At 45.6% G+C, this 15220-nt stretch overlaps 1 protein-coding gene across 2 annotated transcripts in view; it reads right to left on the reverse strand.

Moving 5' to 3' along the window:
- Positions 1–1457: 1457 nt before the first annotated feature.
- The window catches only part of Dnajc13 (DnaJ heat shock protein family (Hsp40) member C13), a 107440-nt gene continuing 93677 nt past the window's right edge, over positions 1458–15220 (reverse strand). Inside the window, exons 50-56 of one of the 2 annotated variants that reach the window (XM_032910395.1) lie at positions 15131–15173; positions 14492–14665; positions 12408–12587; positions 12025–12165; positions 10450–10593; positions 6708–6807; positions 1458–2306 (exon numbers count right to left, since the gene is read on the reverse strand). In XM_032910395.1, coding sequence (XP_032766286.1) covers positions 2200–2306; positions 6708–6807; positions 10450–10593; positions 12025–12165; positions 12408–12587; positions 14492–14665; positions 15131–15173 — 889 coding nt within the window. In that variant the 3' untranslated portion in view covers positions 1458–2199. Of the gene's footprint in view, positions 2307–6707; positions 6808–10449; positions 10594–12024; positions 12166–12407; positions 12588–14491; positions 14666–14929; positions 15174–15220 lie in introns of those variants that run through there. The other variant, XM_032910394.1, reaches the window with a different exon arrangement.

The raw sequence follows: 15220 nt of genomic DNA on the forward strand, positions 1-15220 counted from the left end.
TGGGTATTGTAGTACAGCATTCAGAGCCATTCCATTGGTAGGCTCCTTTAGCAGGCAGTAATATTAGGTTTCCCCTCAGAATCCATGACCTCTCTAGTGTCAGTCAGGCATGTAGGTCCCATCTTAGGGAACGGGTTTTGAGCACAATCAAAGTCGGTTGGTTTCTTCCCTAACATTTGTACCACTATTGTTCCAATGTATCTTGTGGGCAGGTCTCTGTTGTTAGGTCCCAGGGTTTGTATCTGGGTAATACTGATGTATTGGTAATTGTAATTGGTAACTGTATGGTAATACTGGGTTCCCTTTCTCCTCCAGTAGTGTGCAGGGTACCTTCAGTGGGTGCCACCAGCTCAACATCTCCATGTTCTATTATATAAAGTAAATGTTGTCTTCTGCTATTGGACCTTACTATCACATTGTGGGGAACAACCAGTAAATAGCCTATGATATTTGAGGGTTTTTACGGGGCTCCTTTGATCAACAACTCAACAAGATGGAACCCATTCCTGGCACTGGAGGTTTTACTTGGTGACATAAATATCTAGTTGTGGCTTGTCTCCCTTATTATTTGTTGATTTCATTCGTATGTATGTATGTATGTACGTATGTATGTATGTATACATACATATACATGAAGCTTTATAGTAGTTTCCATGTGGTTTTCAAATGGAAATTTGAAAATTTAATGTTAAATGTTACTCCATATGAATTTTAAAATTAATTTTTTACAGTGCTGGAGACTGAACTTAGGGTCTTATACATCCTGGGTCAGCATTCTACTATGGAGCCATGTCCCCAGTCAGGGTGTTATAAATTGTCGTAAGCTTTTGATCGTCAGCAGGGTATCCAATGCTGGCTCAGTCCTTTCTCAAATCACCCTCAGACAGGATGCCAATGGCCAGTCTGCCACTCTGTACAGAATCCAAGTGGCCCCTTCTGACTTTCAGGCAGGGTTCTCTCTCGAGGTCTCTGTCCACTAACCATGCCAACTCTCCTGGATTTACCTTCCTGCTACCTGCTACTGTTTCACTTTACATCTTGGACTGTTCCCATGCACACATGGGATCACAAGCCTGAGGCAGCCTGAGTCACAATGAGGCGACCTTGTCTCAAACCAAACCAAAACAAGGATGTGGACAAGTGTTTGCATGACTTTCCATGATTACATTTCCTGTAGTCTGTGGTCTAACTGGAAGACCTTTGCACCAGGATGTTATCTGAAATATTCTCTGCTCCTTACCTCTCCTGAAACATTAGACCATCGCACTCCTGCAGCGGTTAGCAGTCTGGCCCACTCCTAACACGACAGAAACAGTAACCGAGCTGCTGTTTCTGCCTAGGAATGAAGAGGTGGGCGCAGCATGCATGTGAGCGTGAGCCTGTCTTCTGCTGTTCCATCCCCCGCAAAAGTGAACATGGAAGAAATCTCCAGAGGCTAAGATTACAGACCACACATATCTCATTAACAAAGCAGTCAATTCCCTTTATTTTTTAAAATTTTATGTACACATATGAATGATCTGTATAATGTACATTCAATATAGAAAGCTTTATATATTTGATAATGTATAGAACATTTCACAATTACACTAATCTCTTACATAACATCTTGACATCCATTTTTAGTTTTAATTTTTTGCACAAGCTCCCTGTCATTCAGCTTGGTGAAGTCTGCCATACGCACCGATGTGCACCGAGCTCTCGTAGAGTTAATGACTGAGGGTCTGGTCACAGGTGGAGGGACAGAAATCTAATGTCTGACGATGAGAGGAAGACGGCCATGGAGACCTGGTGCAGGAGAGGAAGGTGCCCTTTTCTGGGGATAAGATTTAGCCCAATGTTTGTAGACTGCAGCTTAATCCCACAGTCACAGTAATTAAAAAAAAAACATTATAAAAACTAGGAAGAAAGTTTTGTCTTTTTGATTCACAGTCTTGTAAACAGATATAAAGGAACAAAATGTGCTTACATACATCAAGAAGAAGAAATTCTTGTGTACCCAGGTGGCTGACCCACAGAGTGCTTTCTCAGAACGAGACACGTCAGAATCATGGACTCTTCTCCTAAATAAAAATCTATGTATAGAAAAAGGAAGAACACTGTCTTGAAACCAGGAGAAAGGCGGAGTCTGTTTCGACATGTTGGTTGGAGGAATGTGGGCGCAGTACTGGCCTTCAGCATGGACTGTCTCTGAGTGTTTCACGTCTGATAGCCAAGGTCTCCTGCCTCATGGTCTACAGGAGGTGGCAAGTTAGACATGGCTGATGAGGACGCACCTGCAGTAAGGTAGCCAGCAACTCCAGGGCCTGCAAGAGAGGAAGGAAAGCAGGCATTTTCCACATCGGTCAGGTGGACATGGGCTCCAGTGCCCAGTACAGGCCAGGGGAAGCTCTAACCATCACCTACAGGTGCAGCTGCCAACAGGCAGCGATACAGAACCTGTGTTCATGGCTGGCCTTTATTATATGACACAGTTAGAAATAATTTCAAAATTCATGCAGTAATACCAGTGTAGAAACAGGGAATTTTCCCTCTTTTCACACCTGGGAAGTTCAATTTTACAAAGCAAAAGACAAAACAACAACAGAAATCCAGGGTACTTAAAGAGCTATGCTACATGGGAAACACGGGAACAGACAGACGGAGACGCCTCCCCACCCCGGCTCAGCCCATCTCAAAGTGATTCACGACAGGGTTCTCTAAGCAGCTTCTGAGTAGGACACTCTAGGTAACCAGTTTTCACTTGGTGCAAAGAAAGGCCACTTTAATAAGCGACACCCAGTGAACACAGCTCACTACGTAAATTCTCTTTGAAGAGGAAGGGTCTGGACATTCTTCTCGTAGATCAAAAGAATGTTCCACAGGAGACATTAGCATTTTAGTTGCAGTCTCCATGTGTTCTGCCACTGAGCGTCTCTAGCATGAAAAGGTGGCACTTGGAAAAGTGTGTCAGCGGCCCTAGGGCTTTGGCCTTGGAGCTGACTCTGAGTACCACAGACATTTGCTTACGTCTCAGAAGCACCACACAGTGGAACAAGCGCTTGCGAGAGAAACTGGTTTAGCGCTGCACAGGGGCAGTGTTTAGCTGAGTCAGAGGAAACATGGCAAATGTGTACACTGGAGGGTTAGGACAGGAAAGGTGGTGCGAGCAGCATGCATTGAGCAAAAGGTTTCTCTACCTGCTTCAGAGAGCTACACAGAAGTTAGCAAGCTGCCTGGCAGAGCAGTTCTAAAGCCCACTCCTGAGGTGAAGGGGGCTGCTGCCAGTTAGAAGGGAAGGAGAGACACCTGGTGGGGAGAAAAGAAATGTAAGCAGCAAGGGAGTTGTGAGGACATGCACACAGCAGAGCATTGGATGCAGGTAAGGCAACAGGACTGATGTAGGACAGAGGCCACAATTCACTTCCGTCTCATTTCTCAGATTCTGAGCACCTGACTTAATGGGAAATGGCTGTCACACACTGTGCAAATGCTGGCAAGGTCACAGGTGACTGCCTGAATGAGCTGAAGTTAACCAGAGTGCCTGGGTCCTTGGAGTCATGTACTTTTAGGTGTTGGGAGCCTACACTATCAACTATCACCTTCAGCAAACCAGGTCTCCCACAGACTGCTCAGGAAGAAGACCACCAAACAAACTGATCCATCAGTGCAGCTCAGAGCTAAAGCACCACACTGCTCTCAACATGCCCAGATGAGCAAACCCACAAACACTAGGGAGTGGTGTGGTCTCTAAGCAATCAGACTGTGGGCTCTGATGGTCAGAATTGTCCCCTCACAGATGAACCTGTGGGCATGCCTGTGGGGGCTGTCTCAATTATGTTAATTGAGGTGGAAGACCTGTCCCTGGTGGGTGGCACCATTCCCTTAGCAGGGCATCTGAGAGGATATAAAATGGAGAAAAGGAGCTGGGCACTAGCACACACACATTCATCTCCTTCTATGTAATGTGACCAGCTCCTTCAGGCCCCCGCTGCCTTGACTTCCCCACCATAATCAACTGTGCCTTCGATAGCTAATATAAACCCTCTCCCCTTAAGTTGCCTTTGTCAGGGTATTTTTCATGGCCATAGGAAAGAGAAACCAAGACATGGGCTCAATATGATTCTTATCAAAGTAGGAGGTTATGGCACCAAACCCCGAATGCTACATATTAAATTAGGCAACAATGAAGTCACTGGGGAGTCTTGGGCAAACTCACAAGGGTGATAGGGTACTGATACACAGAGATACTTGTTGAGCACCATAGTCATACAAACAAAAACTTTACAGTTGCATACAAATGCTTCCTAAACTTAACTATCTTGCACAGGCAAAACAACAGAGACATGAAGGCCATTCTAAACTAAAAAAAAAAAAAAAAAAAAAAAAAAAAAATCGGAACTCCTAGACAGTAATCAAAGCTGTAAGTGATGAGAGTACAAAGGAGCCAGCCATCTAATCCTACTCCCATCACTTGAGTCCCAGCAAGTCTGAGATGCTCTCTGCTTTGTGCCTCTGGCTCCTAATGGCTTCCTTGGGCTGAAAAGAACATCTTGAATCTCAGAAGCTGACACAGCAGTTGTGTTTTCCAGGGATAAGTGGGGAAAGAGCGGAAGTTCCAGGGCTCATGAGAACACTGTCCAAGTGCTAGGTATTAGAGGATACGGCAGACATGGCTGAGGGAAGCCACTTGGCCAGATCGGTCGTTATTATTTCTTCTTCATCACCAACCCTCCCATCATCATCGTCGTCGTTGTCATCGTCATCATCGTCATCGTCATCATCCCCCATCCCCATCATATTTTGAGACAGGATTTGTAGCCCTACCCATCCTGGAATTCACTCTGTAGAGCAGGCTGGCCTGAAACTCAGAGATTCACCTGCCTTTGCTTCCTCAGTGCTGGAATTAAAGGAACAAGCCACTACTACCTGGCAAAGATTGGGTTTTAATTAAATTTTGATTAAACACAGCATACATCAAAAGGCATTGGCAGCCCAATGGTGAGGTAGCATCCCTCAACTTCAGGGTAACTCAGAGGCTGAACCCTTGAAGCACGGGTAGGTAATCCTTTCAAAGGAGTAGAGTAGAATTTGGGGAAATTTTAAGTAACTAACATCTCAAAGGAAAACGTTCCAGTCTGGTGGATGAGGTGCCAGTCATGAAACAGATCTAAGGCCAGCATGGCTCACAGCCCAGCCTGTCCAGTGTGAACTTGCTTACAGGCTTCAGCACAACACACAGGTTCCAGCCCTTTCTGGGGCTGAGGGCTGGGGTTATACCACTGCCCCTGGCTGTGCCTGTCCAGCCGTGTCACTTACAGATCCTACAGCAAGCACATCACTGCTGCTTCCTGGAGGCCTCACTCATCCAGGGACGTGGGTAAAAGAAAAGGCACAGACAGGACACACTTCTCTTCTTGCACCCCACTCCCAACTCCAGGACCATAGCAGGTCCATGTCTGAAGAGAAATCCCATCTGCTCTAGCCACAACCCCGGCTACAGAAGTGGCATCAGGGACATCTTTTATGTGAATGTGATGAAGGCTGGGTAGACAGAGAACAAGAAGCATCATGTGAGGCTCCTGAAGAGCAGCCCCCAGTCTTTACAGCACCACTGCGGCAACAACTGCATTCTTGGCGAGGAAACTAGGCCCTGTCTCCCCAGCTATTCCATCCATACTGACACGGAGAGCTGTGAATGTGGGCTACCACTGTTTAGAAACACTCTGAGGAGGCCTTCTGTGCGTGCCAATGCACTCTTAGCAGACACACAGCTTTACCTGAGGGAGGAAGGCTTGGGGAGACCAACACTCGGTATCTCTCCATAGAAAACAACCCATAGGACCAACGGCACAGTTCAGATGTTTATGGATTTAGTCATGAGGAGTGACTGATATTAAAGTGGTCACAAGAAGGGGAAACAGGAGTGTCCCGGCTACGTGGGAAATTGAAAGAGGTGAACCATTTTCCAAATCTGCTGGATTTGAAAATCTGAGAACCAAATCTTTATGATTTTTACAGACTTCTGTGAGAACCATCAGGATTACTAAAACAGTGGGGCCGTGTGGGGAAAACTGGCTGTTAACATTTTTCTCTTTCTCTCTCTGCATCAGCTGCTACCTCCTTGTATGCTACCATTTCAGGTGAGCTACCGCCTTCCTACTCACTAGGCTCGATTCCCGCTGAAGATGCTGGCAAGAGACCAAGGTATGCTTTGCCTTTAGTTCAGCAACTCAACACTGTCTCTTTTCAGGCCAAAGCCAGTGATGAAAAGGATGGCTTTACATGACCAGGCAGCCTGTGTGTCAAATGAGCACATGTCCTGAGCATCATGTAGCGTCTTCCGGGCCCTCGGCAGTCAATTTGTAACAGCACTGACATACTTTCCCCATGGGAAAGACACTTAGCAAAACTGCAATGAAAACATTTAAGAAAAAATTCTATACACAATTATTTGAAACCTCTCTGTTTGGACAATCAGGTTTCGGACACATTCTTTTCATGCATTCAAATTAAACACTTAAGCACAGGCACACTGCACACCTAACCTACAGTGTTTCTACCTCACTGGACCAAGCTAACAAACACCACACCACACTCCAATGGGCTTATGACGTGCTCACAGCACCCTCACTCATGGCAGCCGGATGCTTAGGTGATGGCAGGAATGCTAGTGTAAGTCTGGAAGCGGCCCACGGCTTCGTGAGGTGTCCTGAGGTCTGACTTACCTGTGAGGTATCCTGCTGTTTGTGAGTCGGAAATGAACAAATCATGTTTCTGGTCTTTGAAGGCACTCCAGACTGAAGATCGAGAGAGGATTTCATTCACCTGGAGAAGTAAAGCAACTTCTACTTAGCATGATTGCTAGGATAACCAGTCCCTAATTTCTAGGTTCAGAAAAGACGGGACCAAGCAGGAAACATTAACGTCTAAAGCCAGAAGGCCAGCGGGCCTGGTGTCCATCACACACTGACTCTCTCTCAGGCTCTGTGCAGGGCGTATCCCACTGAGCCAGACCTAGGAAGGGCTGGGGAGGAGTTATGACCTTGAATCAGTCTTTCAAAGGGCGGGCTGTGTCTTTTGAGATTATGAACAACACACATTAGAAAATAGGTGAATAAACAAAACATCAGAATATCACATATAAAATGGGCATTCTATGAACTACACGACAGAATGTGTGTGTGTGTGTGTGTGTGTGTACACAAGACTGAGATGGAAAGTAAAAGTGTACAGAAAACAACTGAAGAGGGTTTAAGTATTACAATCAAGAGTCTCTCAGTCAGTCCCAAGGAAAGCTCCGTCAGGTGTGTGAGTGAAGGACAGCTCTTCATGCCTCGGCACCATGGCAGGCAGCAGTCCAGCTTGGGTAGGAAGCATGGGGATCTGAGAAGGGAGGAAAGAGTTCTGGCTTTAGAGCTGGTGTCCTTTTGTTCACCTTTGAAGTGGAGGGTAGGTGTCAGGGCCACTCAGGGAACTTCATTCCTAGACATGCCAATACAGGTCAAGGGAAGACAGGTGGGACACAGGGAGCCCCACTTGCTGTTCAGAGCCCCTGGAGACGTATCAGTTAAGGACTGAGCAACATCTGCCCCCTGTCTTCCTTCGTGTCATTTTAAGTGATTTCAATACTGAGAGAAAGCCAGAGTCATAAAAAAACGTCTTTTTCAGAGGCACAGAAGCCTAATTTCAGTAAGGGAAGGTTTAGTAAAATAAACACAAAGTGAACATTTACAACCTTCACCCGGATGAACGGCAAAGAAACTGTGGCAAGCGTATATACAATGAAAAACATAAAGAAACTAACATTCCAATACATCCCACAACATGGACTAACTCCACTGTTAAAAGGAAACATGTAGAACAGACAGACCGAGTTCCTGTCACGGTAATCCATGTGCTTGGGAGCGAGGCAGGGTGGTGTGCTCACAGTGCTGCTGAGGTGGGAACTTAGCTGTTCTCTAGAGTTGACTTCCTGTTACGTGTGATGGCTAACACTATCAACGGAAAACAATCTAGACCAGTGGTTCTCACCCTGTGGGGGGCAACCACTGGAAAACACTATTTCCAGTGGATTTAGGAACTCGAGACACTGCTCAGTATCAAAATTATAAGGTAGCAATGAAAACACATTGATGGTTGGGGGTTGCTCGGACCACGGGAAATATGTGTTTCTGATGGTTGTGACCCCAGGTTGAGAACTGCTCCAGAATAACCTGGGTATGACCAGGGGACTGTCTCAACTGCCTTAATTAAAGTAGGAAACTCTGCTCTGAACATGTGGGCCTCGGGCCTTTGGAGATGGCTTGCAGGGGGGAATCTGAAGAGTTTGGAAGTGTGGATTAGAAAACCCTGAGTCCAGAAAAGAGAGCACAGTGGGATACTCTAGTGGGACACAGAAGACAGGAATGCGGAGACACAAGAACAGTCGGAGCCCAGCCATGAGCTTTCTGTGGAGAACAAGGACTTTGTCAGGAGCTGGGCTGGGGGTACTTGTGTGACGTGTTGGCCGAGTCTGGCCCAATCATTCTGCCCCTGTCCCCAGAGCTTGGGTGAAATCTAAATTAAAGATAATACACTAATTCATACAGCAGAGCAAATTCCCAAAGAGAACATTCAGGTGATGCTAAAGAGGTTAGTATCATTGAAAACAAGTTTCCCATGCTGCACCGGGACAACAGAAAACATGTCCCTGGGCAAAGCCCCGCCCCTCAGAGATCTGTCTTATGATGCTCCAGACTCATTTAAGGAACGAGAACCTACACTGAATGGGCTTCCTGTTCAAGAACAACCCCTGCAAGTGTTTCCTCAGAGTCAATGCACAGAAGCAACGCAGTTACGCTCTTTGGGGAGGGACCCTCCTGAGCTGGTGGCAGAACCTGGCGACATCATCCATGTAGGACTGATTTGAAGACATGAAAGGAACAAGATTTAAGGAGGTCATTAGAGTACCTATGGCCAGATAAGTTTCTTAGGTCGGTGTCCACACAGCGTCCCTGGGAAGCCACACCATGAGGCTGTGAGGGCACAGCCTCAGATGCAGTGAGTCCTGGATCCGTGGGAAAGGTTAAAGTGAAGCAACAAACACTCTTTGGAGGCCAAAACATCTTATTACAAGCCTCTGAGGGTGCAATAGAGCTGGGCTTTCTCGTTCACTACCTGGAGTTTGATCTTGCTCTGGTTTGATCACTCCTTGCTAAGCCTGAGTGCTCTCCTTAGTGTCTTTACATGCATGTGTTTTACAGAAACACACAGATACACAGATAAGGCACTTTAGACACAAAGCGTTGAAACTGTTGATAACTGTGGGGACTTTAAGAAGTCAGACTTTGTGTATTTCATGTAATAAGGTGGTCCTAAGTCTCTGTGGAGAGTGGAAGACTGGCTTAAAAATGATGTATCTGCAGCAAGGTGACAAGGGGTGACCTTGTCATGGTCAATGTTAATTGTCAACTTCAATGTACTCCTGGACATGCCTGTGGAAAACTGCCTGCAATGGCTTAACTGACATGGGAGGCTGCTCGCTCTGACTGACGTGGGAAGGCTGCTCGCTCTGAGCGAGTACACTACTCCCTGGTGGCATCTTAGACTGAAGCAGGAAAAAGTTGTCTAGCGTAGCAGAGACCGATTACTCTGTTTCTGACTGTGTCTACAATGTGCCCAGTCGCTTCAAGCTCCTGACACCCTAATCCTCAGCCACAGTGAACCCCAAATTGTGAGCCAGAGTAAGCCTTTCTCCCGTAAAATTGCCAGAGTAGTTTGTCAAAGCAACAGGAAAGGAAACTGACACACCATACGGACATCACTTCAGTGAAGAGGATGAAGTCTTCCTTCAGATGCAACAGTAGGAGGGGCTGAGATGCTCAGGGGTCCAGGCGCCTTCTGCTACATAAGCCTGAGAAGCTGAGCTCAATCTTTAGGACCCTCATAGTGTAAGGAGAGAACAGACTCTGCAAACTGTCCTCTGACCTCCACAGGTAAGCTTTGGCACGTGTGTACCTGTGCAAGCACACACAACCCCCTTGTTAAAATGAAATAAAAGTGAAGATGAAAAGTGAACCCTTCAGAGGCCTGAAATTACCATATGTGTAGCTGGAACATATTAACACAGAGCTGTTCCATAAAGGAAAAGAAACCAGCACTTTACGGGCACTAATAAAAACATTTAAAATGATGTTCAGATCTTTGAAATGGCACCTGATTCTATACTGTTCCAAATTCTTCCACACTAAGACCTCTACTTGTTTTCTTCCTGAAACGAAGAACATACTGTGACTATGCAGGGAAAAGACCCCCGCAAGTCTCTTAGGGACAAGATTGTGATTTCCTGTAGCTGTGAACAGTTATGCAAGACTAACACTGGCCACCCCTGTAGGTGACTTAGAAAGGTTCTCAGCTCACCGACGGCCAGGCTCCTGCCTTTGACCACACTTCCTAGTCAGGAGCACAGCGGCTTCTTTGCAGACTCACCTGTTCTCCATACTGCAGACTTCGAGTCATTGCCTTAAGAGCTTTAACAATCTGGGCCTTGGTGGCAGCAGGACTGTCGAGGCTTTCGAGGCCTATGCCTTCAAGCAGCTTTAAGAGGTATGGGACCAAATCTGCTTTCAGAGCCTGGAATGATAGTCAGCATTTATATGAACACTGTGAAGAAAATGCAGGTCAGCGACCAAAGGTGTAACCTCACCATGAGGGTCGTAGCCACAGCAGACAGCCTGATCTTAGCATTTCAATGCAGATGCAGATTTTTTAATTTCGGTATTAAATAGAAACGACATTCTTTTTTTTTTTTTTTTTTTTTTTTTTTTTTTTGAGCTGGGGACCCAACCTAGGGCCCCAAGTGCTCTACCACTGAGCTAAATCCCCAACCCCGACATTCTTACATAAAGCGATTTTTATTCAGTTATACCAACTGCTCTAATGCTATGCACCAATTATACAATCTTCCCAGTACTGAATGAAGCACAATTGTTATTTCAGATAAAATATTCAGTGCACACAGGGAAAACAAGTGTACACCAGAGCTAGGCATAACAAAATCTAAACGTGGAACCCGGAGGGGCAGAAGCCAGGCTTTAAGCCACAGCAGTAGGGCTGTCTACACTAAGGTGTCACTGCATAACAGGCAGCAGCCTCTGAAGAACTCTAAGACCCTTGGATCCTCTTATGACACTCTCTGCATCATCGCGGAGTTATCAGCCTGCTAGGAGCTAAATAACAACACGGTGTCATATAACTGCTGTGGTGTGCACAGAGATGGGCCTGACGCTGGCTCCACTTCAGGCCTGCGAGCAGAGCCTCTGTGGCAGACTAGCTCACACCAGTCACCTCAGATCCATGCCGTTTAGTACCTTTGCCTGTTTACAGAGGTGGAGGGCTGGCGGGTAAGCTGAGCCCTATGCACAGATGTGGGGTTTGTCTCCCGTTTAAGGTCGGCAGATGATACTTTGCCATACACTGTCAAAAGTAGAAGATGAAAGGTCACTGAGAAGTTTTTATTTCTTTCCTGTTTTTAATGGGAAAAGTGAAGTGACGGTGTATGCACTCTTAGTGGCTTGGCAATATGTGGCACACCATCTTCTCCAGTTGCCATAGCGCAACAGACCACAAACTGAAGCTTTCTACCTCTGACCAACACTGTCCCATTTCCCAGCCTGGCCTCATGTCCACATTCTCTGCTTCCAGGAGCATGATGGCTACACAGGTGAGGCTATGTGGTATCTGCCCCAGAGTAAGAAAGCTTGCTTTTGCCTGACTTTACATTATTCTTTCCCTTCGTACACTGATACCCACTAAGTCTGGTTTCTACTAAGTGAGGAGCCTTTATACGCTCAACAAGAGTCTAAAGAAACTAGGAGTGAATGAACAGAACTCAAAGAGAACGGAGTATTTTTACAGAGAAGCTAAGAGTGAGTGCAAAAAGAAAAGAGAAGGAAGTTGGTGAGCCTTTTTTCTGTGTGTATGAAATATAAAGCAGCACCCACAACGCCCTGAGGCCTCCCGCACAGCACGCCTGCCCCCCTGAAACTGTTCAGAGTCACTCACCTGTGCTACTAACTCAGTCTGCTCCTTCTGGAACATCCGATTAATTGCTTCACAGGCCAAGCCAACAGTATCTGCTCGCTTTCTCATTCCATTCATCAGCGGGCCAATGGTCTCCAAAGATGCCATGGCTCGAACACACAGCTAGAGCCCGGAAGACAAGGAGACTTGTAGAGCAGACTATTACACAGAGCAAGCTACGATCTACAGCAACAAATGCTGATAAAACCCACTGTGCTGTTTGTGAGGGAACGGAGTTCCATCCCTACTAATCATCTCACTGAACCTGACAGAAAGCCTTACAGTAGAATGGGCTCTAGACTCTAGTGCCATCAAAGAGCGCACATAAACCGTGGAGCTCTGGCTCCTGAGCGGCTCATCAATACCTCATTGTCAGACAGGACGTGAATAACCCGAATCGCACTCTTAGGAATGGCGTTGTTTCTGTGATTCATCGCCTGGATAACTTTAGGAAGATGACCCAACGGCGGGACTTGATCTGCCAACTGAGGCTGTGCACTGAAGAGACAAACTGTGGCCATGGTCAGTGTTTCCAGAGTCTCTCCCTGGGAAGAACAAACAAAACAAGAGAACCAGTAAACCATGAAGCACTGAAACAATTCTTAAACTGCCTTAACACATTTGTTCAAAGCCAGGGACTCAAAAATTCCAATCGTTGACACCTGAAATCCAACCTACACATCTTAAGAGAGCAGCAAACTTTGTTCTCTTTGATCGAAGGGCGAAAACCTAAGGCCCTAAGAATGTGCCATTGCATTCTCAGGCGCCCTCACTGGGCCAGGTACACTGTGTTCTTATGCAGAGGTAAACCATCACTCCTAAATGGCTATGTGAGAACTTAAGACCGGGTTACACACATGCTACTGTGACACAGCAGCAAGAATTCAGGAGGATGCAGAAGTAGCTGGTGTTTCTGAGTTCTACAGAAATTCCTATCACGTGCCAACAAACCCTTAAGTGAAATGCTTCAATCCAGAACTGTTTCAGATCTTAGAATATTTACATAGACATCACTACCTGGCTGCGGGGATCATTCATTGTGATTTGATTTTAGAGCAGCCGAGAATTTCTATTTTCAGAATAAAAATGTTTGACCTATATTTAAGAGATCTAGCTACCATTATAGTAGATCTTCTGATTATAGATCACACACACACACACACACACACACACACACACACACACACCCTCTGAAAGGAACACAGAAACAGAATATGGTCTAGAAGGAGAGGTGACACATGAGGACATTCCTTATGTGTGTCCCTTACTTTAGCTTTTGAGGTCTCCACTCTCCCCTCTGTCACTTTGAGACTGGGGATTGCGCACAGCCCTTCCGAATACTAAGTGTTTTATAACCAAGCTACATACTTAGTGCTGAGAATTTTATGCTCCAGGGAACCATGTGACAGCAAAACTGTTAGCATCAGAGAAACACAGCTCTGGAGGGGAACACGGGTAAATATTTGGCATGCTAATTCTATTTTTAGGATGATTTGTGTGCATGAGTGTTTTGCCTGCATGTATGTTTGTATACCACATGTGTCATGTGTGCAGTTCCTACAGAGGCCAGAGAGGAATAAGCTCACTAGACCCTCTACAAGAGAAGAAGAACTAAGCTAATGATAGTTACAATTTCCAAGGACTAATATGTGGCAGGCATTAAGCCAGGTAATCCATGCACATGAACTCATTACAACCCCAGCCTCATGGGTAGGTCAAACTGCACATGGCAGCTGAGGCAGATTCAAGAAAGCACAGAGCTAATCCTGGTAGACTGGGTGGTCCAGAACCATCTAACTAAAGAGCCTGCTCTATGGTTAGCCTGCTCAATGCACCAATGCCTGGTCTCTGCACTCTTTAATCTGTGTTGGTTAGCATATGTATTTAACCGATCTGCAAGGCTGACCTGGACACCAAGCAAAGACCAAGCCATCATTTCTGCTTCCCTGGCAGTGGTGAGGACAGGCAGGCACAACCCACTCACCCAGGTCCTGTGACATCCTGCTGACAGGTTCTGTGGTAAGGGTTATGTCTGCCAGGCACAAAAGCTTCAGAGGAAAACCTAACATTTAATGTTTCTCTTCAGCTCTGTATGGGTAGGAAACCTTTTAGAGTGTCGACAACTGTGAGAAATGGCATTTCTCAATATATGCAGCTCTAAGTTTGTTCCATAAACAACCATTTTACCAAAGGCTTTCACTACTGAACATCCCCCACCCCTCCTCAACATGTGCACCCGGATTCAAATGCAGCTGCTCTCTTGAGTCTGGCTTCCATGCAGTGCTGGACATCCACAGAGCATGAATCTGCGAGGTAAATACTCTACCACTGCAGACCCCTGGCCCCGGAGCTGTGATCTCAGAGGAGCTGATGCTCCCCGCCAGTGAGGATGAGGTTTTGAGGGAAATGTAACTAGAATATTTAGCAACTCTTCGTTGATGAAGCTTACATGTGGATTGTTCTTCTCTAGGAGCTCAGTTAATTTTTCTAACAGTGCAATAAGAAATTCTCTGGGTTTTCTCAGCACCCAAGCTGGCTGTGCAATGAAGATTCTCAAGAAAACTCCTCCAACAGCAAGTTCACCCTCGGCTTCTCCAAACACCACAGCAAAATCTTCAGGCAACTTGAAAGAGAGGAGAAAGAATCACTAGTAAGCCATCTTAAATTACCTATCACTTGTCTGTGAAATGAGAAATGTAAGACCACTAATGAAATCTTCATACAATAAACCAGTACAAAAATAATCGTTAGTATTGTGTTTTAGACACAATAAAATTATATTTTAATAATAATTATAACAAAATATAATATATAATTATAATAATTTTAATGTACAATTATAATACTTTTAATAATATATAATTATAATAATTCCTTTAAATGTAGCCTACAACGACGCCTTTAGTCATTCAGTTCAAATGTTAAGCATTACTACTTTTACGTGTGTTTGAAGCCTGGCTTTCCAATGGGCACACCCATGTGTCTTAAGAACAGAGTAACTGATAGCTACAGGGTGACAAACTGACTCAACAGGAATTTAAAACAACAAACAAAACAACAAAAACTGTAAGATTAAAGTGTGGCTTACCTTCCAGTTTACGTCAGGGTTGTCCCGTTGGTTTTTAAAGTGCCTTGGGGGAAAAGAGAGTAGGAACAGCAAACTTCAGTCAAACTGACC

This window comes from Rattus rattus, chromosome 8, assembly GCF_011064425.1.
Source record: "Rattus rattus isolate New Zealand chromosome 8, Rrattus_CSIRO_v1, whole genome shotgun sequence".
In the NCBI taxonomy this organism is placed as follows: domain Eukaryota; kingdom Metazoa; phylum Chordata; class Mammalia; order Rodentia; family Muridae; genus Rattus; species Rattus rattus.